The 27587-nt window shown below is 48.3% G+C and overlaps 1 protein-coding gene across 1 annotated transcript; it reads left to right on the forward strand.

Annotated features, from left to right (window-relative positions):
• Nucleotides 1-12980: 12980 nt before the first annotated feature.
• Nucleotides 12981-26668, forward strand: cxcr3.1 (chemokine (C-X-C motif) receptor 3, tandem duplicate 1). The gene is made up of 2 exons (XM_078425125.1): nucleotides 12981-13171; nucleotides 23271-26668. Exons 1-2 carry the CDS (start codon nucleotides 13145-13147, stop codon nucleotides 24363-24365), a joined length of 1122 nt encoding a protein of 373 aa, XP_078281251.1. The 5' UTR covers nucleotides 12981-13144; the 3' UTR covers nucleotides 24366-26668.
• The last annotated feature ends 919 nt before the right edge of the window (nucleotides 26669-27587 follow it).

Here is a 27587-nt window from a genome sequence, read left to right on the forward strand (position 1 = left end):
TAGGAGGAGGGGGAGTTCAACGAGATCTGGGTGTCCTAGTGCATCAGTCAATGAAAGGAAGCATGCAGGTACAGCAGGCAGTGAAGAAAGCCAATGGAATGTTGGCCTTCATAACAAAAGGAGTTGAGTATAGGAGCAAAGAGGTCCTTCTACAGTTGTACCGGGCCCTGGTGAGACCGCACCTGGAGTACTGTGTGCAGTTTTGGTCTCCAAATTTGAGGAAGGATATTCTTGCTATGGAGGGCGTGCAGCGTAGGTTCACTAGGTTAATTCCCGGAATGGCGGGACTGTCGTATGTTGAAAGGCTGGAGCGATTGGGCTTGTATACACTGGAATTTAGAAGGATGAGGGGGGATCTTATTGAAACATATAAGATAATTAGGGGATTGGACACATTAGAGGCAGGAAACATGTTCCCAATGTTGGGGGAGTCCAGAACAAGGGGCCACAGTTTAAGAATAAGGGGTAGGCCATTTAGAACGGAGATGAGGAAGAACTTTTTCAGTCAGAGAGTGGTGAAGGTGTGGAATTCTCTGCCTCAAAAGGCAGTGGAGGCCAGTTCGTTGGATGCTTTCAAGAGAGAGCTGGATAGAGCTCTTAAGGATAGCGGAGTGAGGGGGTATGGGGAGAAGGCAGGAACGGGGTACTGATTGAGAGTGATCAGCCATGATCGCATTGAATGGTGGTGCTGGCTCGAAGGGCTGAATGGCCTACTCCTGCACCTATTGTCTATTGTCTATTGTCTATTGACTCCTGACTCTTGAAAGTGTAAATCAGGGTTTGAAAGGTCGAAGCAGAGGGCTGGGAGAGAAACATTCCAGGGGATCGAGCACACTGAGGTTTGGGTTCAGCAGCATAACAAGGGGAGTTGGGACACACTGGAGAATATATAGGACAGGGATTTACAATTAGTGAATGCAGCTGGGGCTCAATGTGAAACAGATTAATTTTCGGCACAGTAGCAATATTGAAACATGTAATGTTGAAACTAGTAAAAGAAGAACTGTTCCTTATTTCAGAAGATAGAGGCAAAAAGTAGCTCGGCGGGACAGGCAGCATCTCTGGAGAGAAGAAAAGTACCTCCTGAGACGCTGCCTGCCCCGCTGAGTTACTCCAGCATTCCGTGCCTGTCTTCGGTGTAAATCAGCATCTGCAGTTCCTTCCTGCACACGGTTGGAGATGTGTAGTTATGCACCTGCATGTCCCCACTGTTGTGACACTGAACGGCCAGGAGAGGGGACTGCACTACAGGCTAACCCCACCTGTCCCACTGCACGGTGCCACATGCCAGTCTGAGGAAGGGTCTCAACCCGAAACGTCACCCGGTCCTTCTCTCCAGAGATGCTGCCTGTCCCGCTGAGTTACTCCAGCATTTTGTGTCTACCTTCGGTTTAAACCAGCACCTGCAGTTCCTTCCTGCCACAAAGTGTTGTGGCTGTTCCATAACCCACTGTTATCATTGTATTAGGTGTCCTGTGGTCTATGGTGAAGGAGGGCGATCTGATGAAATACAGAGTTACCTGATTCAATAGACAATAGACCATAGGTGCAGGAGGAGGCCATTCGGCCCTTCGAGCCAGCACCGCCATTCAATGTGATCATGGCTGATCATTCTCAATCAGTACCCCGTTCCTGCCTTCTCCCCATACCCCTTGACTCCGCTATCCTTAAGAGCTCTATCTAGCTCTCTCTTGAATGCATTCAGAGAATTGGCCTCCACTGCCTTCTGAGGCAGAGAATTCCACAGATTCACAACTCTCTGACTGAAAAAGTTTTTCCTCATCTCCGTTCTAAATGGCCAACCCCTTATTCTTAAACTGTGGCCCCTTGTTCTGGACTCCCCCAACATTGGGAACATGTTTCCTGCCTCTAACGTGTCCAACCCCTTAATAATCTTATACGTTTCGATAAGATCCCCTCTCATCCTTCTAAATTCCAGTGTATACAAGCCTAGTCGCTCCAGTCTTTCAACATATGACAGTCCCGCCATTCCGGGAATTAACCTGGTGAACCTACTCTGCACGCCCTCAATAGCAAGAATACAGAGCGACCTGATGAAATACAGAGCGACCTAATGAAATGGGCAGAGAACTGGCAAAGGGAATCCCATCTGGTAAAATGTGAAGTAATGGACGCGTGGCAGAAAAACAAGGCCAAAGAAAACGTGGCAAATAGCAAGATACTGAAATGTGTGGAGGAGCAGAGGGGTCTTGCAGTGAATGTCCACAATATAAGATGTGGTGAGGTTGTGTTCGGTACAGCATCACCACATACAGTGGCAGGAAGGGAGGGGCAGTACCAGGGCAACACTGAGCAGATCTAGAAGGACAGAAGATTGTCTAATCTGTATTAATCTTCTCAGAAGCAAGATGCGATTTAATTGAAGTGCGTAAAGGAGGTCCATCTGCAGAGATCGAGAACCAAGGACAACGGTTTAAGGTACTGGAGGAAAGAACTGCAAATGTTGGTTTACACTGAAGATAGACATAAAGTGGAGGGTCAGGCAGCATCTTTGGAGAACAGGAATAGGTGACGTTTGCTCTGAGGTTATTGATAAAGGTGTTAGAGAGGAGGTGTGGAGAATGTTTCTCACCCATAGGGCGTTGAGGTTAGGACCACACAGCCACACCCCAGACACAGAGATAAGGCTCGGAAACTTTGTTTTGTTCGATGTGGCCACCCTGCACATTAACACTATCCTGCACACACCGGGGACAATTTACAATTTTACCAAAGCCAATTAACCTACAAACCTGCACGTCTTTGGAGTTTGGGTGGAAACCGGAGCACCCGGAGAAAACCCACGTGGCCACAAGGAGAACGTACAAATCTGTACAGGCAGCACCCGTGGTCAGGATGGAACCCGTGTGTCTCTGGCGCTGTGAGGCAGCAACTTGACCGCTGGGCCCTAATGCTGGAGGCCTGAACGGGACACAAAGTGCTGGAGGAACTCAGCGGGTCCGGCAGCATCTGTGGAGGGAAATGGCAGAATGGTTTCTGATCAGGACCCATCTTAAGACATGCAAACTGTCTCTGCCTGCCACAATGGGTGCATGTTTACTGCCCGCACAGATAAGGTGCAGTGTCAGATCATAGGCCCTGACAGTAAGATTCCTGCGTTTCTCATCTCAATGCAGAAGGTTTTAATGCATCTCCAGAAAGAATGAATATAATGGATAATAGAATCCGCCTGTCACTCGCACAATGGCTCTGAAATGTAAAGGAAAGAAAATGCTGAAAAATGCCATAAAGTGGTCAAAAGTCATGGGGAGAAGGCAGGAGATTGGGGTTGAGAGGGAAAGATAGCTCAGCCATGATTGAATGGCGGAGTAGATGGGCCGAATGGCTTAATTCTACTCCATTGACTTACGAATTTACAAACTTCTGAAACACTCAGCAGATCAGGCAGCACCTGGGGAAAGAGAAACTCAATTAGCCATATCTCAGTCCACAAGGCATCTCTTACAGAAACCTTATCTCCCTTTCTTTTCTAACAGATGCGGTGTGGCTTGTCGGCTGTTTAGTTTTAGATTAGTTTAGAGATACAGCGCGGAAACAGGCCCTTCGGCCCACCGGGTCCGCGCTGACCAGCGATCCCCGCACACTAACACTATCCTACGCTCACCAGGGATAATTTACATTTATAACCGAGACAATTAACCTGCAAACTTGCACATCTTTACAGTGACTCCTGCATGTTCCATCTAAGTGATTTACGTTTAACGAGAATAAATCATATTTTGATATTGATAATTGCCAGTCAGCAGATCAGACAGGGATGTGGTTAATTCAATATTAGTTACAGAAGCTAACCAAAGTCCGTCAAAAGACAACGTCTATTAAAAATACAATGACAAGTGCAGTGGTCGCTGGGGTTCAGTACTTCCCGCTGAAGGTAGACAAAATATAAATGCTGGAGTAACTCAGTGGGTCAGGCAGCATCTCTGGAGAAAAGGAATAGGTGACGTTTCAGATTGAGACCCTTCTTCAGACTGAGAGTCAGGGGAGAGGGAAACGAGAGATGTCGACAATGATGTAGAGAGATATAGAACAAGTAAAGAAAGATATGCAAAAAAGTGACAATGGTAAAGGAAACGGGCCATTGTTAGCTGTGGGCTGGGAGAATATTTATTCACAAAGTGTTGGAGTAACTCAGCAGGTCAGGCAGCATCTCGGGAGAGAAGGAATGGGTGACGTTTCGGGTCGAGACCCTTCTTCAGACTGATGTCAGGGGGGCGGGACAAAGGAAGGATATAGGTGGAGACAGGAAGATAGAGGGAGATCTGGGAAGGAGGAGGGGACGGGAGGGACAGAGGAGCTATCTAAAGTTGGAGAAGTCGATGTTCAAATGTCGACTAGGAGAAAACGGGTTACAGACAATGAGACTCAACAGGCAGGCAGGGCTGGCTTAACCTGGCTCCCACTTCACAGTGGTACCACTTTACATAGTCTGAAAAAAAACCCCACTCAAACACCTTAAATAGTAAAAAAGAAAGAAAAAACACATGGTCTCACTGGTCCATGTTCAGATCCCACCTCACCACATCCTGTTGCAATCCCCCAGAGCATCTGAACTGCTACACCAGGCTGAAGCAAACAAACTACTCATGAGTGTGGGGCCAAGAACTGCCCGGGTGGGCTTCTCTTCCACCCATTTCCCACTTCTTTCATTTTCACATTGACCAACTTATTGCAGAAAGTGCCGTAAATACACAACAGCCTCGTATGAGAGAGAAGCTGGATTAAACACTCCATCATCAGAATTAGAGGTTAGAAGCTGAATATGCCTTAAGCTGTGGAGAGGGGGAAGGGGGTTGGGGGGGGGGGGGGGAGGGGAGGGGGGAAAGAACTAGAGTGACAGGCATTGATCGAGAAAAAAACAATAATGCAAATAGCTGTGATAAGACCAGAAACCTACAGATGTTGGAATCTTCAGCAAAAGACAAAGAGTTGGAGGCAACATCTGTGGAGAGAATGGACGGGCGACGGTTCATGAGTTCATAAGCTCCAGGAGTGGACTTAGGCCATTCGGCCCATCAAGTCGACTCTGCCATTCAATCATGGCTGACTATCTCTCCCTCACATCCCCATTCTCCTGCCTTCACCCCATAACCCCCGACACCCGTACTAATCAAGAATCTATCAATCTCCACCCCATAGAAATATCCACTGACTTGGCCTCCACAGTCGTCTGTGGCAATGAATTCCACAGATTCACCACCCTCTGACAAAATTAATTCCTCCCCATCCCCTTTCTAAAGCCACACCATTTTATTCTGAGGCTGTGGCCTCTGGTCCTGGACTCTCCCACTAGTGGAAACATCCTCTCCATACCCACTGTAGAAATGTGTAGCTAGGGGGGCTGGGGGCACAGATGTTCATCGGTAATGCTGTATTTTTTATTTTATTTTATTTTTGACAGGATCTGTAAGTTCCTAGGAATAAATATCACCAAACAATTTGTCCTGAACCTGAACTATATCGAAGCAATGGCCAAGAAAGCCTCTATGTCCTTGGAAAGGCCCAGGAAGTTTGACATTCCCCCAACAACTCTCACCAACTTCTACAGATGCGCCGCAGAAAGCATTTTACCGGGATGCATCACAGCCTGGTTTGGGAACAGCTCCATCCAAGACCGCAAGAAAATGTAGAGAGTTGTGGATGCAGCCCAGACCATCACACAAACCAACCTCCCTTCCATCGACTCCATCTACACCTCACGCTGCCTCGGCAAGGCCAGCAGCCCAGACCATCACACAAACCAACCTCCCTTCCATCGACTCCATCTACACCTCACGCTGCCTCGGCAAGGCCAGCAGCCCAGACCATCACACAAACCAACCTCCCTTCCATCGACTCCATCTACACCTCACGCTGCCTCGGCAAGGCCAGCAGCCCAGACCATCACACAAACCAACCTCCCTTCCATCGACTCCATCTACACCTCACGCTGCCTCGGCAAGGCCAGCAGCCCAGACCATCACACAAACCAACCTCCCTTCCATCGACTCCATCTACACCTCACGCTGCCTCGGCAAGGCCAGCAGCCCAGACCATCACACAAACCAACCTCCCTTCCATCGACTCCATCTACACCTCACGCTGCCTCGGCAAGGCCAGCATCATCATCAAGGGCCAGCTCACCCCCGGTCACTCCCTCCTCTCCTCTCCACTGTGTTGCCGCAGAGGATGGGATCACAATCTGCTCATTGGTGATCGTGTGGCCCGACTCCCATGAAGATTTGTGGCCCAATATTGTTCCCTGAAGCTAAATCAAGTAAGGCGGTTTATATGGAGGGTGACAATGTGACATCGCGCTGTGGAAGTGGGTGAAAGTCATTGCTGTTAGAGGAGATGCATAACCATAGGGAAGATTCTATGGAGGCACCAATCCCGGCATCCTCTCAATAGTTCCTCGGAAGCATTGTGTAGGCTTTGTTGTGTCAGTGTTGCTTTTAGAAGATTAGTGGGAGTATTGGTGTCCTAGCTGATCAAAGAATGAAAACATGACCAGTACATCCACCACCCTGTGTGAAAAAGTTGCCCCTCAGGTTCCTATTACATCTGACCTCTCTCACTTTAAAAGTGGCCTCACTTTCTGGAAGTGGTGCAAAGCTGCCTCTGCGTTTGGAGATGAGAGTATGCAGGATGATGCTGGGGCAGTAATCTCCTCCGGGAACAGACGGCTGTGGAGGCCAAGTCAACGAGTATATTTAAGGCAGAGATAGATAGATTCTTGATTAATACAGGTGTCAGGGGTTATGGGGAGAAGGCAGGGGAATGGGGTTAGGAGGGAGAGATAGATCAGCCATGATTGAATGGCGGAGTAGACTCGATGGGCCGAATGGCCTAATTCTACTCCCATCTCCACCAAGTCAATCTCCACCACCACACACTCTACCCTGACAAACTGCATCACTGAAATAAAATCTTGGCTTCAAATCAATTTCCTCAAACTAAACTGTGACAAATCCGAAATCATCATCATTGGACCAAAAACGCTCACCAAATCCACCCACAACTTCACCCTCAATATTGCTGGTTTCCCAGTATCCACCTCCCCTCACATCCGGAATCTTGGCATCATCTTTGATCAAACCCTCTCCTTCAACAAACACACTAAACACATCACCAAGACGGCCTTCTTCCACCTCAAAAACATTCCCCGTCTCCGTCCATCCCTCTCCTCCACAGCTGCAGAAACCCTCATCCACGCCTTCATCACCTCCCGTCTGGACTACTGTAACAGTCTCCTCTATGGTTCACCCTCAAAAATCATCAATAAACTCCAATACATCCAGAACTCCGCTGCCCGTCTACTCACCCACTCCCCGATCCGTGACCATATCACCCCCGTCCTTTACAAGCTCCACTGGCTCCCCATCCCCCAGAGAATCCAGTACAAAATCCTCCTCATGACCTACTAATGACCTTATGAGCACCCTTCATGCTGCAGGTTGTGTCACCTTCCAAGCTCAGGATGATGGGTGTGACCTTACCTGGGAAGTGGATTTAAAACGTTTGTTGGCATGAAGCAGATTCAGGGTTGGGTTGAGGTTTATTATTGTCACGTGCACTGAGGTACAGTGAAAAGCTTCCTCTTGCACCCTATCCAGTCAGACCAGATATTCCATGTGTAAACACCACCAAGTCAAACTCAAGTACAACAGGTGGAGCAAAGGGGGAGATACAGAGTGCAGAATAAAGTTCTCAGCATCGTAGCACACTGGTTCCAGAGACAAAGTCCAATGTTGGCAATGGGTTAGCAGTGAATGGGACAGCGCCCTCGTTTATGTGCACGTCTGCGTGTTTCTTACTGCAGGGGAATGTTCAGTTGCCCAAATAGTGTCTCATTTGCTCATTTCCTATTTTTACCAACGCTTAAATTTCACATCCTATACTTTGCACTGAATGCGGAATCGAACCTAACGCGAAATCTCAATCACTCTGTATTTCCCTTTTTGTATCATTCACAGATTTAGGTGAGCAACTACAGGCTACAGGGCATGGCCGTGCTTGCAGCGTTACAAAGGTGAACAGCCATAGAGTCGCACAGCACGGGAACGGGCCCTTCAGCCCAACTCGTCCATGCCGGCCCTCAGCTGGTCCCATTTACCTTTGGGTGGCCCATATCCCTCCAACCCTCCATTCCTGTCCACCTATCAACCTTACGGCCCACTGAGTCCACGCCAATCATCGATCACCCACACACTAGTTCTTTGTTAACCCACTTACACTCGAGGGGCACTTTACAGAAGTCAATTCATCAATAAACCAATGAACACTGCCCTCCCCTCTCCCTTTGCTCCCCCTCTCCCCCACGTTGCCACGCTTTCTCCACTAAACGTTGGTGACAAGTTCCACAGTTCACCACGAATCTCCCGCTTGTGATCCCACCATGTTTAGCCAACAGGCAGCCTATCAGGGATCCTCGCTGCCTGAGGTCGTCTGTTGCCAGCCCTGGTTTGTCCGGGTCTTCTCTTTCTTCCATTACCCCCGCCCCCCCCCCCCAACCCCCCCCTTCCGTCCCTCCCCATTTACAATCAGTCTGGAGAAGACACGGCACAAAAAGTCACCTATCCACGCTCTCCAGAGATGCTGCCTGACCCCGCTGAGTTACTCCAACACTTTGTGTCTATCTTTGGTATAAACCGGTATATGCAGTTCATTTTTATTACAGTTAACCTACAAACCCACAAGGCCTTGGGATGCGGGAGGAAACCAGAACTCCCAGAGAAAACCAATGCGGACACGGGGAGAGATGTACAGGCAGCATCCGAGGTCAGGTTCCAGCCCGGGTCTCCGGCGCTGTAAGGCAGCAGCTCTACCTGCTGCGCCACCGTGACTTGCCTTGGTGATGCCAAACAAAATGATCGTGATTCAGCCGAAGACAGACACAAAAAGCTGGAGTAACTCAGCGGGTCAGGCAGCATCTGTGGAGAACATGGATAGGTGACGTTTCACAGAGTGCTGGAGTAACTCAGTGGGTCAGGCAGCATCTGTGGAGAACATGGATAGGTGACGTTTCACAGAGTGCTGGAGTAACTCAGCGGGTCAGGCAGCATCTGTGGAGAACATGGACAGGTGACGTTTCAGGTCAAGACCCTTCTTCAGACAGAGTCAGGGGGAGAAGGAAACGAGAGATACAGACAGTACACAGAACAAATGAATGAAAGATATGCAAAAAACAACGATGGTCAAGGAAGGGGTGGAGCCCACAATGGTCCATTGTTGGCTGTGGGGAAGGTGATCACGACTTATACAGACAGTGGAACTCAACAGGACAACAGTCAAACTAGTGCGGCAACTATGGTGGGGGAGGGACGGAGTGAAAGGGGATGCAAGATTACTTGACGTTTTGTGCCTATCTTCATTTTAAACCAGTTCCTTACAACACAAAGACAGACGCAAAATGCTGGAGTAACTCAGCGGGACAGGCAGCATCTCTGGAGAGAAGGAATGGGTGACGTTTCGGGTCGAGACCCTCCTTCAGACCGGTTAGGGGATAAGGGAAGCGAGAGATATAGACGACTGTGTAGAGACGTAAAGAACAATGAATGAAAGATATGCAAAAGTAACGATGTTAAAGGGAACAGGCCGGTCGGTGTCAGCTGTTCGTTGGGTGAAAGTGAGAAGCTGGTGCGACTTGGGTGGGGGAGGAATAGAGAGAGAGAGGGAATGTCGGGGCTACCTGAAATGAGAGAAATCAATATTCCTACCTCTGTGCTGTAAGCTGCCCAAGCGAAATACGAGATGCTGTTCCTCCAGTTTGCGTTTAGCCTCACTCTGACAATGGAGGAGACCAAGACCTTCCCAAACAATGTGATTCAGCCGTTGGTTCTGATCCAGTGTCGCCAGCTGTCCCGTATTAGCCGGGACATCCCGTATTTTGGGCTAAATTAGTTTGTCCCATACGGGACCGCACTTGTCCCGTTTTAGTAGGGTTGCCAACTTCCTCACTCCCAAATAAGGGACAAAGGGTGACGTCACCGCCCCACGCCCCACGTGGCCTCACCCAGCCAGCGGCCACGTGCTCCCGGCCAGGGCGGCCGCCATTGGTGGGGCGGGAGCACGTGGGAGCTGGCTGGGTGAGGTCACGTGGGGCGCGGGGCGGTGACATCACCCTTTGTCCCGTATTTGGGAGTGAGGAAGTTGGCAACCCCTATTCTGATCGTACCTCATTTCCTTTCTCCTTGACCCTTGAGACTAAGCTTGCTGGAGTTGGCCATTCTGCACAGCAGGAGGCAGTAACTTCACCCCTTGATCAATGCTGTATGGTTACATGGACGAGAAAGCCCATTAGCGGATGAGGAGAGGTGATGGGCCACAAGGTTTAGAGGAGCTGGTGCTGGTGGTGGTGGAACGAGAGTGACCGTTAACTTTAACCGAGGGAACAAGTGGACAACGTAACTCTACTGAGCACAGACGGGTGGTCAGGGGGGGAGACAATAGACAATAGGTGCAGGAGGAGGCCATTCGGCCCTTCGAGCCAGCACCGCCATTCAATGTGATCATGGCTGATCATTCTCAATCAGTACCCCGTTCCTGCCTTCTCCCCATACCCCCTGACTCCGCTATCTTTAAGCGATGGGCAAACATCCAAACACCCTGTGGGTTTGAAGACTATCTTTCATCTCTTCATCTGATTAATTCTCTAGATTGCTTAACCAATAGCCTTAACCAATATTCAGGGACAGTTTCTTGCCGGCTGTTATCAGGCAACTAACTGAACCACCCTACCACAACCAGAGAGCAGTGCTGAACTACTATCTACCTCATTGGTGACCCTCGGACTATCTTTGATCGGACTTTAGTGGCTTTACCTTGCACTAAACGTTATTCCCTTATCCTGTATCTGTCCACTGTGGATGGCTCGATTGTTGTAATCATGTATTGTCTTTCCGCAGACTGGATCGCGCGTGACAAAAAGCTTTTCACTGTACCTCGGCACACGTGACAGTAGATTTTAGATTTAGAGATACAGCGCGTAAACAGGCCCTTCGGCCCACCGAGTCCGTGCCGCCCAGCGATCCCCGCACACTAACACGATCCTACACACACTAGGGACAATTTTTACATTTACCCAGTCAATTAACCTACATACCTGCACGTCTTTGGAGTGTGGGAGGAAACCGAAGATCTCGGAGAAAACCCACGCAGATCACGGGGAGAACGTACAAACTCCGTACAGACGGCGCCCGTGGTCGGGATCGAACCCGGGTCTCCGGCGCTGCATTCGCTGTAAGGCAGCAACTCTACCGCTGCGCCACCGTGCCGCCCTTAACTAAACTAAACTCAACTCAGCTGAATGGTAATAAAAGCAGTCAAATGGATGAACCCAGATGAGAATTGTTCACGGAGGGAGTTTAGTAAGTGGGGGGGGGGGGGGGGGTGAGTGGGAGGTGTGATCAGGTGGGGGGGGGGGTAAAAACCCCCAGGGTAAGTCCCGGACTTTGCTTTTAGTTTCAAAAGATCCAGCCCACAAAGAAAAATCGTTTACTCGCTGGAGGCTCGGACTTTGTGAGCGGAACAAGCCACTGAGGTACCTGCCCCTTCACTGTAAACATCAGCTCGCGGTAGGTTTGCCAACTGGCCCGTATTAGCCGGGACACCCCGTATTTTGGGCTAATTGGTTTGTCCCGTACGGGACCGCCCTTGTCCCATATTAGGAGGGTTGCCAACTTCCTCACTGCCAAAGAAGGGACAAAGGGTGACGTCACCGCCCCGCGCCCCACGTGGTCTCACCCAGCCAGCGGCCACGTGCTCCCGCTCCACCGCTACTCAACCTGCCTCCCGGCCCTGGCGGCCGCCATTGGTGGAGCGGGAGCACGTGGCCGCTGGCCGGGTGAGGTCACGTGGGGCGCGCGGCGCAGGGCGGTGACGTCACCTTGTCCCGTATTGGGGAGCGTGGAAGTTGGCACCTCTAGCCTGGGGACTGGATGCAGGATGCAGGATAGTGAATGGCCCATACCTGGTGAGGGGCGGGACATGAGCTGATCCACCTGCTCACCCCACAGGCAGCAGAGGGTGCAGATGAACCCGTGACACGCGCACCTGAGGCCAGTTGGGGTGAGTAGCCGTCATTTCCGTTAGGAATTACAAACTTGCCAAGACGGTGAAAAAAAACGTGGTTTCGGCACGGTGGCGCGGCGGTAGAGCTGCCGCCTCACGGCGCCAGAGACCCGGGTTCCATCCTGACTACGGGCGCTGTCTGTACGGAGTTTGTACGTTCTCCCCGTGACCTGCGTGGGTTTTCTCAAGGCGCTCTGGTTTCCTCCCACACTCCAAAGACGTGCAGGTTTGTAGGTTAATTGGCTTCTGTAAAATTGTCCCCAGTGTGTGTGGGATAGAACGAGTGTGAACGGGTGACGATTGGTTGGCATGCACTTGGTGGGCTGAAGGGCCTGTTTCCACGCTGTATTTCTAAACTAAACTAAACTAAACTAAACTAGACTAGACTGTTTCCTGAACAAACCACCTGTGTCCAGAATCCATGCCACAAAATGTTGATTCTGTTCTTTAACACTGTTCACTTCGTTCGAGAGCTCTTTACTCCAATACTGAAATCCTCTCATTATGAAGGCCAACATTCCATTAGCTTTCTTCACTGCCTGCTGTACCTGCACGCCAACTTTCAGTGACTGGTGTACAAGGACTCCCTGAGAATTCTTTCTTTCTCAGTTATGACAAAGAGACATGGGTTCAAATTTGCTTTCTCTCTTTCCACAGACGCCGACTAACTTGCCGAGTATTTTCGTGCTTTTATTTCAGAATTCCAGCATCTGCAATTTTTTATTTTATTTTTTTAAAGAATTTATTGTAAAGTGGTTGGTGGGCCAGGGGTGAATTGGAAGGAAGAGGCAGTTAAGAAGAAATTGGCTTTGGAAGACGACACCCAAGAAGATAGTTGAACGAATAGACATCTGGTCAACCAACCACATCCTATTTACAGGGACACGTTATTCATTGTGCTATTGAAACTGTGCGAGGGATGTTTGTTTCCTGCTCTCTCTCTCTCTCTCTCTCTCTTGTTGAGGGACACTTGTCAACTCTTTGGCATCGGTGAAAAGAAAGAGCGTTAAGGTGGAAATAGACCTCAGCAGTTAGATCAGACAGTGCGGTACCTGCCAACACTGGGATACCCATGGGCTGGACTGACTCATTGGACATGGTAAGTTTCTTCTGGCTGTGTCCCTTTGCAAGCCTGTCGTCGGTTCAGAGTGATACTTGTTCTTCTTGCTGCTCCTCCGAGATTAAAAGTGAAACTTGGAACCAGCCGGTTAGCCGGTGATTCAGAGAAAGAATTGAGACGTGGACCGCAAAAACTAGGGAGAGGGTATCGTGGTGGTGCAGCGGGTAGAGCTGCTGCCTCACCGCGCCGGAGACCCGGGTTCCATCCTGACCACGGGCGCTGTCTGTACGGACTTTGTACGTTCTCCCCGTGACCTGCGTGGGTTTTCTCCGGGTGCTCCGGTTTCCTCCCACACTCCAAAGACGTACAGGTTTGGAGGCTAATTGGCTTTGGTGAAAATTGTAAATTGTCCCTAGTGTGTGTAGGGTAGTGTTAGTGTGTGGGGATCGCTGGGCGGCGCGGACTCGGTGGGCCGAAGGGCCTGTTTCCGCGCTGTACCTCTAAACTAAACTAAACTAAACATTAATACGGGACACCCAAAAAGACAGTAGCAGGGAGGAGAGACAACGAGAACATTTTGTACTACTGCTGAGAAAAGTCAACGACTGGAATAACTCTGCAGATCTGACAGCTTCTGTGGAGGCAAAGATATGGTTAATGCTTCAGGACACAACATCCACCGACCCTCTGCCTCCATGAATGCTGCTCGACCAGATGAGTTTTTCCAATAGTTTATTTTTGGTGGCAGATTCCAGCATCTGCCATCACTTCTACCTCCCACAGCTGCTGCCTCACAGCGCCATAGGCCTGGGTTCCATCCTGATCTCATGTGCTGTCTGTGTAGTGACTGTATGGGTTTCAACCGGGTGCTCCGGTTTCCTCCCACATCCCAAAGACGTGTGGGTCTGTAGGCTAGTAGGCCATCTGTAAATCGCCCCTCGTGTGCAGGGAGTGGTTGTGAAAGTGGGTTAACATAGAAGTCGTGTGAACGGGTGATCGATGGTCGGAGTGGACTCGGTAGGTAGAAGGTTCTGTTTCTATGCTGTATCTTTCAATCAATCAGTCAATCAATCAATATTAATGGATTATAAGCACGGACAATATTTATTTTGGTTTACAAGAACGATCCCAGGAATGAGTGGGTTAACCTATGAGGAGCGTTTGTTGGCACTGGGCCTGTACTCACTGGAGTTTAGAATAATGAGGGGGAACCTCATTGAAACGTACAGACTAGTGAAAGGCCTGGATAGAGTGGATGTGGAGAGGATGTTTCCACCAGTGGGAGAGTCTCGAACCAGAGGTCACAGCCTCAGAATTAAAGGACGTTCCTTTAAGAAAGAGATGAGGAGAAATTTCTTTAGTCAGAGGGTGGTGAATCTGTGGGATTCTTTGCCACAGACGGCTGTGGAGGCCAAGTCAGTGGATATTTTTAAGGCAGAGATGGATAGATTCTTGATCAGTGCGGGTGTCAGGGGTTATGGGGAGAAGGCAGGAGAATGGGGTTAGGAGGGAGAGATGATCAGCCATGATTGAATGGCGGAGTAGACTCGATGGGCCGAATGGCCTAATTCTGCTCCTGTCACTTATGATCACCTATCACCTTGTGGCCTTCTGATGACTTTGGTATGGAATCAGTGACCAGGTCTGCTAATTATTTTCATTTTCTGAAGCTTGAATGATGAGTATTTGTATGGTTTTGTTATCTATTTTATCACAGGGGGGAGGGGGGGAATGACTCATGGGTGGTTGTGATGAAGCTCTTTGTGACTTTGGAGTTGCTGTGAAATGAGTGATCACGCACCCGACTGATTTTCCGATGACTTCTGACTTTCTCCCTGGCTGAATCGTTTTCATATTTGACACAATCATTTACTATTACTACATTACGTGCGAACGATACTGAAACATTGTGGGGAGATTTTTGAGTTTCATATTTCCAGTTAAAGATTGAATACTCGTTTAAAAGAAAAGGTTCCAGCTTCACTGGAAATCAAAGATCGTTCTACCGCCGTTTTACATTAGGACAGAATTGATCAGCGATCAACATAGAAAATATATCAAATCACTGCGGATTCATGCAACGTGCTCGTTAAATACATGGGCCACAGCGTTTGTGAAGATTTCCTTGTTTAAAAATCAGCAATCCTTTGCATTGAAGATGATCGGGTGTTAAATTAAGTTGTGTGCAGGAAGGAACTGCAGATGCTGGTTTACACCGAAGATAGACTCAAAAAGCTGGAGTAACTCAGCGGGTCAGGCAGCATCTCTGGACAGAAGGAATGGGTGACGTTTCAGGTCCAGACCCTTCTTCAGAAGTTGAGTCCATTGTTATAGGCAAAAGTGCAGTGAGGTACAAGGGCAATGAAAGTCTTGCTAGCAGCAACAAAGGCTCAAACAAACAAAAAGGAACATTGGCACAGAGTGCTGGAGTAACTCAGTGGGTCAGGCAGCATCTGTGGAGAATATGGATAGGTGACGTTTCACAGAGTGCTGGAGTAACTCAACGGGTCAGGCAGCATCTGTGGAGAACATGGATAGGTGACGTTTCACAGAGTGCTGGAGTAACTCAGTGGGTCAGGCAGCATCTGTGGAGAACATGGATAGGTGACGTTTCACAGAGTGCTGGAGTAACTCAGCGGGTCAGGCAGCATCTGTGGAGAACATGGATAGGTGACGTTTCACAGAGTGCTGGAGTAACTCAGCGGGTCAGGCAGCATCTGTGGAGAACATGGATTCTTGTTCTCCAGAGATGCTGCCAGACCCTCTTTAATGGTGAATCTGTGGAATTCACTGCCACAGGCTGCCGAGAGCGGATAAGACTGCACTAAGAACTTTCTTAACTGTATCGGCGCCAGAATCATGGTGAATCCTTCAGTGATGCTCAGGTGGTCTGCTGTATGATTTTGCCAGGTTGTGTGCAAAAACAAAGAATTTCACTTTACCTGGGTACATGTGACAATCAAGTATCGTTGCATCAAGTCTCGTTGAACTTTGTGCCTATCTTAGGCATAAACCAGCACTTGCAGTTCCTCCCTACTGCACAGAAACATAAATCATGCATACATCCTGCAAGGCAATGAAACTAAAGTGAACTGTTTAAAAAAAACAGGACATGAATACATGGTATTAGTGCAAATCTAGACAGTGATGAAAGATCTGATATGGTCTGTCACGATCGGCAAAGGATTTCTTCTCTACTTACTGTACGTTCAGATGGAAGAAGTCATCGCCAATGACGTTTGGTGAGAGAAAAATGGGAGTGATTGCTCTTCCAATGACTTTGTGATTCACACATGGAACAGTACTCCAGGAAACATCACCTATCCATGTTCTCCCGAGATGCTGCCTGACCCGCTGAGTTACTCCAGCACTCTGTGAAACGTCACCTATCCATGTTCTCCACAGATGCTGCCTGACCCGCTGAGTTACTCCAGCACTCTGTGAAACGTCACCTATCCATGTTCTCCACAGATGCTGCCTGACCCGCTGAGTTACTCCAGCACTCTGTGAAACGTCACCTATCCATGTTCTCCCGAGATGCTGCCTGACCCGCTGAGTTACTCCAGCACTCTGTGAAACGTCACCTATCCATGTTCTCCCGAGATGCTGCCTGACCCGCTGAGTTACTCCAGCACTCTGTGCAACGTCACCTATCCATGTTCTCCAGAGATGCTGCCTGACCCGCTGAGTTACTCCAGCACTCTGTGAAACGTCACCTATCCATGTTCTCCCGAGATGCTGCCTGACCCGCTGAGTTACTCCAGCACTCTGTGAAACGTCACCTATCCATGTTCTCCACAGATGCTGCCTGACCCGCTGAGTTACTCCAGCACTCTGTGTCGATGTTTTGTATTCCTCTTGAATCTGAAACAAGAAGAGAAAATGTTGAAAACACTTGGCAGTCCTGGCAGCCCCCGTGGAAAGAGAAAGAGTTAACACTTCAAATAAATGCACTTCATCAGAACTAACAATGTGAGACAAAAAAAAAGTTTTTAAGTAGCGGAGAGAGAGGGAGGATAGACACAAAATGCTGGAGTAACTCAACGGGTCAGGCAGCATCTGAACTCTCGTCAGAGAGAGGAGAGAACTTCTTCAAAGTTGACATACCTTGAGGAGATTTTGCAGTGGAGCGGCAGAATGTGTAGGAAAGAACTTACACAAAAGAATGAAAGGCCAGCAAGTATGAAGCATATAGCTGGGCAGGGGGTGGAATCACAGAGGGGGGGTGGGGAGAGAGAGGGGGTGTTGCAGACCTCTTGCTGGAGAGAGGAGGAGAATCATGGAGATTGGCCGGAGGTGAGAACAGTGGGGGGATGGGTCAGTGGGGGGGGGGGGGGGTCTAGAAGTCATTCCACAGCTTAATTAGAACAGGGGTGATCAGCCCATCAACGTCATTCATTGAGAAACGAGGAACTGCAGATGCTGGTTTGCAATAAAAGACACAAAGTGTTGGAGTAACTCAGCAGGTCAGGCAACAACTGTGGAGGACATGGTTAGATGACATTTTGGGTCAGGACCCTTCTTCAGTCTGAAACGTCACCTGTCCATGTTCTCCAGAGATGTTGAGTTACTCCAACACTTTGTGTCCTTCTGTTACACACTCCCAATAAAGTGTATCGATGAAGCAGGTGTACAGCTCTGGGGAGACTGTTATAAATTTCAATTGTCTTTTTTTGTGGCTAAGGTGTTTCTCAATTTTATTCTTCTTAACTCTAATTCTATCCTCTATGAAGTTGAAAAGATCTGAAAGCCCTCAGCCCTTGCCCAACCAATGCCTGCCTGTTCACCCATCACCGCTGTCTGCCAGGCAACACTTCTTGTTTAGAAACTCTCACCCCAGCCTTTCAATCTCTCTGCAGTCTCGATCCTTCCTCCCACTGCCCCTTTGACCCACTGAACACCTAGATGTTTCCATTGCAGGCTTCATGTGCACCCACTCTTGTGAACGGTTGTCCACTGGTAATGGTTCCTTAGTTGTCAAGGTAATGACTCGTGGAATTATGTCCCTCAACCACCTTGCCCTTACACCACCTCTCCCTCCTTCCTTAAAATATCCCTGACCTCAAAAGAGCGTTGTATTGTCTTCTGTCTCAAAGCAGAACATTGAATTTCCATGTCCTGTTTCCAGAGGTACAACAATAAAACCCTCTCGAATTTTGAGGTCAGTTTATTGTAAAGGAGAGCGAGCGAGGTACAAGGCAAGATGGCAGAGGAACAAAGTTCCACGGGTCATTACCTATCTCGCTGTGATCCAACAAGCTTGCCGGAGGTTAAATGTGTCTCAAAAAACATGTTGCTTACAAAGCCAGCCCACACAGCTGTGTAAGGTACCTGCCGCTGCAGGGGAGTAGTCATGTTACTTTCAAGCTCCTCTTCCCTTTTTAGTTTCTGGTCAGCACGAAGTCTGGTGCCCAGAAGATTGTGTACGTTTCCTGTCGAGGACTTTGCAAACATCAAAGGGCAGTGAGGACAAGGTAGATCAGAGGGGAATGAGCAGAACATGCACGGCTTTAGGAGGCTCAGTAAAGAGGGGACGTTATGTTATTGCTTGGCACTACAGAGGCAGTAACAGCCGAGAGGTGGGCTCGATAGACATACTGCCACAACACACCACTGTGGCAGTGCCGCCATCTTGCAGAACTGCTGTCTGTACTTCCTCTACAAGTTGCACTTAACTTGCTGCCCACCAACAATATAGTATTCACGTGTAGGAAGGAACTGCAGATGCTGGTTTAAATTATATTGCATTAATAATATAAAAACCATAACCTTGCCAGTTGATCGATTGCTCCTCCCTTTCATCGATGTACAAATAAGCTGAAACACCAATAGATTGCTTCAAAAGATGACCCAGTCCCACAACATTCGAACTTCCTGTTCCTGAAAGAGACCTCCTTTTGTCCAGAACAAGGGGAGTCCAGAACCAGGGGCCACAGTTTAAGAATAAGGGGTAGGCCATTTAGAACTGAGATGAGGAAAAGCTTTTTCACTCAGAGAGTTGTGAATCTGTGGAATTCTGTGCCTCAGAAGGCAGTGGAGGCCAATTCTCTGAATGCATTCAAGAGAGAGCTAGATAGAGCTCTTAAGGATAGCGGAGTCAGGGGGTATGGGGAGAAGGCAGGAACGGGGTACTGATTGAGGATGATCAGCCATGATCACATTGAATGGCGGTGCTGGCTTGAAGGGCCGAATGGCCTCCTCCTGCACCTATTGTCCATTGTCTATTGTCCTTCTCATTAATTTCCACAGCTAAACTCTCAGGATGGGAAAGATCTCAGAGTTTAATCAGTATCCCGAGAGGGTCCTTCAACATTTACCTGTTGATTTCAAAATGCCGTAGCTAAAGGATTTGTGGAGAAGGTGCATTGTGTCCTTGGGTTAATTTAGTTTGTGTCATCCCACAAACAGCTTGAAAAAGTTTCTTTATCCTTGAACAGACAGCTTGAAAGTTTCTTTAGTGACCGTGGTTTCTCGTAACATGCTGTGAGAGGAAGCTTCGGTGTTTTGCTTTAGTGAGGGCCGCGTGTGTCTTTGCAGTGGGTCCAACTGCACATGATAATCAAACCAGGCAGATATTGTGCAGGAAGGAACTGCAGATACTGGAGAAACTCAGCGGGGCAGGCAGCACCTCTGGATAGAAGGTATGGGTGATGTTTTGGGTTGAGATCCTTCTTCTGAAGAAACGTCACCCATTCCTTCTATCCGGAGATGCTGCCTGCCCCACTGAGTTACTCCAGCACTTTGTGTACATCTTCACCGAGCAAGCTCGGTAGGAATGCCCCATTACGTAGAAACATAGAAACATAGGTGCAGGAGGAGGCCATTCGGCCCTTCGAGCCAGCACCGCCATTCATTGTGATCAAGGCTGATCTTCCACAATCAGTAACCCGTGCCTGCCTTCTCCCCATACCCCTTGATTCCGCTAGCCCCTAGAGCTCTATCTAACTCTTTTAAATTCATCCAGTGACTTGGCCTCCACTGCCCTCTGTGGCAGAGAATTCCACAAATTCACAACTCTCTGGGTGAAAAAGTTTCTTCTCGCCTCTGTTTTAAACTGTGTTTAATTAGCACAGGTCACTGGTGCATTGGGTACAGATGACCTGTGGAGATTCCCATGTTGGGCCTGAATCATGGGAGAGAATTAATTGGTTAGAGATGGCAGGATGTACCTCAGTCAATATCTTTTGTTACAGAAAAAACAGACACAGATTGTAATGGCCCCAAAACCACAAATATTTCCTTTAGTTGACAAGTTGTTTTTAACAGAGTTGCAAAAGTGTGAAACCACTTATCTGGGCAGAACATAGAGGATTGGATGACTTTATTTCACACCTGCGAACACCACTGTGGCTCATTATCTGCCCTTTCTTTAATAATGGCATTTTGCTGCTTTGATCCGGAGAGGCTGCGATTTCAATAAGCATTTGGCTTTCTACAGTTCATAAGAATTCTTATCAAATGGGCTCCGTCAATGGTCTGGATTTTAATTCCTGGTTGAATACACACTCGGGGGAACCAGGACGGCACGGTGGCGCAGCGGTAGAGTTGCTGCCTTGCAGCGCCGGGGACACAGGTTCGATCCTGACTACGGGCGCCGTCTGTACGGAGATTGTACGTTCTCCCCGTGACCTGCGTGGGTTTTCTCTGAGATCTTCGGTTTCCTCCTACACTCCAAAGACGTGCAGGTTTGTAGGTTAATTGGCTTGGTATACATGCAAATTGCCCCTAGTGTGTGCAGGGTAGTGTGAGTGTGCGGGGATCGCTGGTCGGGATGGACTCGGTGGGCCGAAGGGCCTGTTTCCGCGCTGTGTCTCTAAACTAAACCATTATAAAATTTGGGTGCCATTAATTGAATGTCCTGCATTGTTTAATTTAGTTTAGTTTAGTTCAAAGATACAGTGTGGAAACAGGCCCTTCAGCCCACTGAGTCTGCACCGACCAGAAATCACTCGTATACTAATTCTATCCCACACACGAAGAACAATTTACAGAAGCCAATTAGCCGTCAAACCTGCAGGTCTTTGGAACGTGGGAGGAAAACAGAGGCACCTGGAGAAATCCCAAGTGGTCACAGGGAAAACAAGCAGACAGCACCTGAGGTCAGGATTGAACCCGGGTCTCTGGCGCTGTTAGGCAGCAACTCTACCGCTGCACCACTCTGTTTAATGAAGGAGATCATCTTGGTGAAGTGGTGTGTAGGATGAGGAGTGAAGGAGTAGAAACACAGGACTGCAAATGCTAGTTTAAACCAAAGTTGGACACAGAGTGCTGGAGTAACTCAGCGGGTCAGGCAGCATCTGTGGGGAACATGGATAGGTGACGTTTCATAGAGTGCTGGAGTAACTCAGCGGGTCAGGCAGCATCTGTGGGGAACATGGATAGGTGACGTTTCACAGAGTGCTGGAGTAACTCAGCGGGTCAGGCGGCATCTGTGGAGAACATGGATAGGCGACTTTTCAGGTCGGGACCTGTCTTCAGACCAAGTGAAAGAAATTGGAGTCAAAGTGCTGAAGGTTTTCACATTTTCAATGTGCTTTAGAGTGACTAGATAAATTGGTGCCTGTGATATAAACAGTATACACACCCCATGACTGATATCACAGTAGGTCGACACTAAAAGCTGGAGTAACTCAGCGGGTCAGACAGCATCTCTGGAAACAAGGAATAGGTGACGTTTCGAGTCGAGAACCTTCTTCAGATCGATAAAGCACATTGAAAATGTGGAACTCCTCCAGCACTTTGACCTTTTTCCCTTGATCTGAAGAAGGATCCCTACCTGAAACATCACCTATTCCTTTTCGCCAGAGATGCTGCCTGACCCACTGAGTTACTCCAGCTTTTTGTGTCTCTCTTCAGTGTAAACCAGCATCTGCAGGTCCTCCCTGCCCATAACCAGGGGAAGCCTTGGACAACACTTCAACCTGCTCCCTGCAAAATTGTCTCTCTCATCTCATTGCTGAGGCTCAGCTCCTCACTAATTGTGCAATAAATGGTTCCCTTTGGCAAGTCCTAAATCCTCATCCCATCTCCACCTCATTGACACCTACAATGGTGTCACGTTGCCTGCTTAAAACTCATTTGTGCAGATGACTGGACATTGGTTCTTCATTGGAGGTCATGGAACCATAGTGATGCAGTGTGGAAACAGGCCCTTCGACCCAACTTGCCCACACCGGCCAACATGTCCCAACTATACTAGTCCCATCTGCCTGCGTTTGGTCCATATCCCTCCAAACCTGTCCTATCCATGTACCTGTCTAACTGCTTCTTAAACGTTGGGATAGTCCCAGCCTCAACTACCTCCTCCGGCAGCTCGTTCCATACACCCACCACCTAATGTGTGCTGAAATTACCCCTCAAATTCCTATTCAATCTTTTCCCCTTCACCGTGAACCTATGTCCTCTGGTCCTCGATTCCCCTACTCTGGGCAAGAGAATGTGCATCTACCCAATTTATTCCCCTCATGATTTTGTACACCTCTATAAGATCACCCCTCATCCTCCTGCGCTCCATGGAATAGAGACCCAGCCTGCTCAACCTCTCCCTGTAGCTCACACCCTCTAGTCCTGGCAACATCCTCGTAAATCTTCTCTGAACCCGTTCAAGCTTGACAATATCTTTCCTGCAACATGGAGGCCAGAACTGAACGCAATACTCTAAACGTGGTCTCAGCAACGCCTTGTACATTTGCGACATGACCTCCCCCTTGTGCATGAATCACTCCATTGTCACTTTGGATTATGAGAGTGGGTGGCACAGTTGCTACCTCACAGCGCCAGAGGCCCGGGTTCGATCCTGACCTCGGGTGCTGTCTGTATGGAGTTTGTACGTTCTCCCCGTGACCACGTGAGTTTCCTCCGGGTGCTCCGGTTTCCACCCACATTCTGTAGACGTGCAGGTTTGTAGGTCAATTGGCTTCTGTAAACTGCCGCGAGTGTGTAGGATAGAACTACTGTGCGGGGATCGCTGGTCGGTGGGCCGAAGGGCCTGTTTTCATCAGGAGATATATTAAATCACTTACATTCTGCCCACCAGTCTATGTGGCGATGAAGCAGACTGTAATTTTCATCCTTATTTCATAGTTAAAATTTCAAATGGGGTAGTTATTTCTTTAACATTGGTGATTCTTTCTTGCAGGGATTTACCATGGACAATACGTGGGATTACACAGATTACAATGATTCCTACATTAATGAGAGTCTGGATGACTTGGATGATTATACCTACATTGACTGTGAGATGTACAATACAGAAGCATTTAAGAAAGTCTTTCTCCCCACGTTTTACTCCACCATCTTCGTCGCGGGGCTCCTGGGCAATGCAGTGACCATTGCCGTTTTCCTGAGGAACAGGCAGGCCATGGCCATGACCGACACCTTGATCCTCCACTTGTCCACAGCTGACATCCTGCTGGCTCTCACTCTGCCATTCTGGGCTGTGGAAGCGGTCAAGGGTTGGATCTTTGAGTCATTCGCTTGCAAAATCTTCGGGGCCATGTTGAACATCAATTTCAACAGTGGCATTTACCTGCTGTGTGGCATCAGCATTCAACGTTACCTGTCTATTGTGCACGCCGTGCAAATGTACAACAAGCCCAGGACCTTGGTGATGCACATGTGTTGCTTTGCTGTCTGGCTCTTCTGCATCATCTTGGCCATCCCCGATTTCATATTCCTGAAGAAACAACGTGTGAATGGCACCTGGCAATGCCAGTATGATTTTTATCACAAAACTGCCAAGAAATGGGTCGTGGGCTTGCGTTTCCTCAACCAAGTCATCAGTTTCCTCATCCCACTGATAATAATTCTCTACTGTTACTTCATGATCATCAAGACTCTGCGGCGATCCCATAACTTGCAGAAGAACAAGGAGGTGCGGGCCATGAAGGTGATTGTCCTGGTTGTGGCAGCGTTCCTCATCTGCTGGGTCCCCTACAACGTGGTCATCTTCACGGACACGCTGCAGAGGATGGACCTCATAGCTCGGAGCTGTGCCATGGAGGCCAGCCTGGACATTGCCATCTGGATCACCTCCAGCGTCGGCTACTTCCACTGCTGCCTCAACCCGTTCCTGTACGCCTTCGCCGGGGCAAAGTTCAGGAGGAACCTACTGCAGATCTTCCATGACATCGGCTGCATCACACACAAGACAGTGAAGAAGTACGCCAGAGCCACCAACAGGGATACCACCTCCCAGTGCCATTCAGGAGACACCACCAACTCTGGCTTCTAAGGCAATTAAAACTGCATCCAAACCTACTGACGCATATCTCAATCTTGAATTAATCCCAAGATTGGGATTGAAGCATATATCAATCTTGCATTAATCCCAAGATTAATCCCAGTGCCATTCAGGAGACACCACCAACTCCGGTTTCTAAGGCAATTAAAACTGCATCCAAACCTACTGAAGCATATCTCAATCTTGCATTAATCCCACGCCCCCTTTGAATCAAAAGGTACTAAATTCACATCCACCATAGGAAACCTGAACAGGCAATCCTGTCTTACATTTTTGTGTCATTTGACTAATATACTGCTACCCTAACCCCATTGACCTTCAACTGCTGTGATACAGACCAGTGGCAGATCCTTGAATCCAACGTACCAGTCCATTCGAATGTGGCTCCCAATCTACACCCGTGGCATGAACAGAAGGATTGAAACTAGTATTTTGCTCGTGAGAGTTATCCCACAGCCCATTGAGGGAACTTAAGGGAAATTGTAAATGCAGTCCATCGCTAGCAAGCCACTATCACACACGTTTAGAAACTGCAGATTTAGAATTGCAGGACTCGTAGAACATAGAACAGCGCAGCACAGGAAACTGGCTCTGCTGCCCACAATGTTTGTGCCAAACATGATGCCAGGTTAAATTGGTCTCATCTGCCTGAGATGTCCCATATCCCACTATTCCCCGCACTTCCATATGCCTGTCTAAAAGCCTGTTAAACACCACTATCGCATCTTCCTTCACCACCACCCCTGGCAGTGCGTTCCAGGCCCCCACCACCCTCTGTGTAAAAAAAAACTTGCCCGCACATAGAAACATAGAAAATAGGTGCAGGAGGAGGCCATTCGGCCCTTTAAGCCAGCACCGCCATTCATTGTGATCATGGCTGATCATCCACAATCAGTAACCTGTGCCTGCCTTCTCCCCATATCCCTTGATTCCACTAGCCCCTAGAGCTCTATCTAACTCTCTCTTAAATTCGTCGAGTGAATTGGCCTCCACTGCCCTCTGTGGCAGAGAATTCCACAAATTCACAACTCTCTGGGTGAAAAAGATTTTTTCACATCTCAGTTTTAAATGTCCTCCCCTTTATTCTTAGCCTGTGTGGCCCCTGGTTCTGGACTCCCCCAACATGGGGAACATTTTGCCTGCATCTCCATTAAACTTTCACCCTCTCACCTTACAACAATGCCCGCTAGTCTTGGACATTTCCACCTGGGATAAAGACCCTGACTGTCTACCCCATCAATGCCTCTCATCATTTTACACACTTCTATCAAGTCTCCCCTCCACCTCCAAATCCATGAATCATGCCAATAACTTTCTGATAGGCTTTCCCAGTGGACAAGGTTGAAAACCAAGTGTGCATATTTCAAAATCACATAAGTTCATAAGTGATAGGAGCAGAATTAGGCCATTCGGCCCATCAAGTCTACTCCTCCATTTAATCATGGCTGATCTATCTCTCCCTCCTAACCCCATTTTCCTACCTTCTCCCCATAACCCCTGACACCCATACTAATTAAGGATCTATCTATCTCTGCCTTAAAAATATCCACTGACTTGGCCTCCACAGCCTTCTGTGGCAATGAGTTCCACAGATTCACCACCCTTAACAGCGAATGTCCTTGGAGACATCAGAGTTCTGATACCAGGAGATAAAATAATAAAATAACATGAAAAGCCTGCCAAAAGAAACATTACAAACACTGTAGGACCCGGACAAGGATAAACATTTTTTGTAGTTAATTATGGAGATTAAAATGGAACTCATGTGTAAGAAGGAATGGCAGATGGTGGATTACACCAAAGATAGGTATGTTTGAAGAAGAGTCTCGACCCGAAACGTCACCCTTCCTTCTCTTCAGAGATGTTGCCTGACCCGCTGAGTTGCCCCAGCATTTTTGCATCTATCTAAAAGGGAACCCAAGTTTGGCAGCATTTCTTCAGACCAAAGACTGTGTCAGACTCAGAAAGAATCGTCGGTGGTTCAAACTGAGACTGAAGCGATGGGGATTTCACTCCCTCAGTTTTCCCCACTGATGTGTTCACACAGACACACCACAAAGTCATAAAGTGGTTCACAGTAAAGCCATGATGTGCCGGTCTTTAAGTAAGCAGAACCAAATTGCAGCTTCATTTGACTATTGCTTAAGCTTGTGCAATGAAATCGATCGTGCGGTAAAATGTTGAGACATTATTTTTTTAATAGTGAACTTGAACATCAAGTTATTGTTTGGTTTATACCAAGGAGGGCAAGGCGATTGTAATAATAATCGATGTAGCAACACATTTATTGAACTCAGCTAAAGCTATGCTATTGCATTCTGAAACCAATTATTGTATTTCTTGTGAAAAAAAATCGGAGAACCAAGTTACCGTTGAGTACGGAAAATAAAGCATCATTAAAGGTACAAACTTAATTGTGTTCATTTTTTAAAATCTAAGTTTACAACAGGATCTAGATCAGTTCAGAAGGTGGATCAAGGAATGATAAATGGAGTGGCGCAGCGGTAGAGTTGCTGCCTCACAGCGCCAGAGACCTGGGTTCGATCCTGACACGTTCCAATGTTGGGCCACAGTTCTAACCAAGGGCCACAGTTTAAGAATAAGGGGTAGGCCATTTAGAACGGAGATGAGGAAAAACGTTTTCAGTCAGAGAGTTGTAAATCTGTGGAATTCTCTGCCTCAGAAGGCAGTGGAGGCCAATTCTCTGGATGCTTTCAAGAGAGAGCTAGATAGAGCTCTTAATGATAGTGGAGTCAGGGGGTATGGGGAGAAGGCAGGAACGGGGTACTGATTGTGAATGATCAGCCATGATCACATTGAATGGTGGTGCTGGCTCGAAGGGCTGAATGGCCTCCTCCTGCACCTATTGTCTATTGTCTGGCCATGGGTGCTGTCTGCACAGACTTTGTACTTCTCCCTGCGACTGCGTGGGTTTTCTCCGGGTGCTCCGGTTTCCTCCCACGCTCCAAAGGCGTGCAGGTTTGTAGGTTATTTGGCTTCTGTAAATTGTCCCTAGTCTGCAGGGTGGAACCAGTGTACAGGGATCGCTGGTCGGCACGGACTTGGTGGGCTGAAGGGCCTATTTCCACACTGTATCTCTAAAACTAAACTCGAACCAAATGGAATTTAACCTTGACAAGTATGAGGTAGAAACATCGGAAATAGGTCCAGGAGGAGGCCATTCGGCCCTTCGAGCCAGCACCGCAGGTGTTG

This window comes from Rhinoraja longicauda, chromosome 30 (assembly GCF_053455715.1).
Source record: "Rhinoraja longicauda isolate Sanriku21f chromosome 30, sRhiLon1.1, whole genome shotgun sequence".
NCBI lineage: Eukaryota > Metazoa > Chordata > Chondrichthyes > Rajiformes > Arhynchobatidae > Rhinoraja > Rhinoraja longicauda.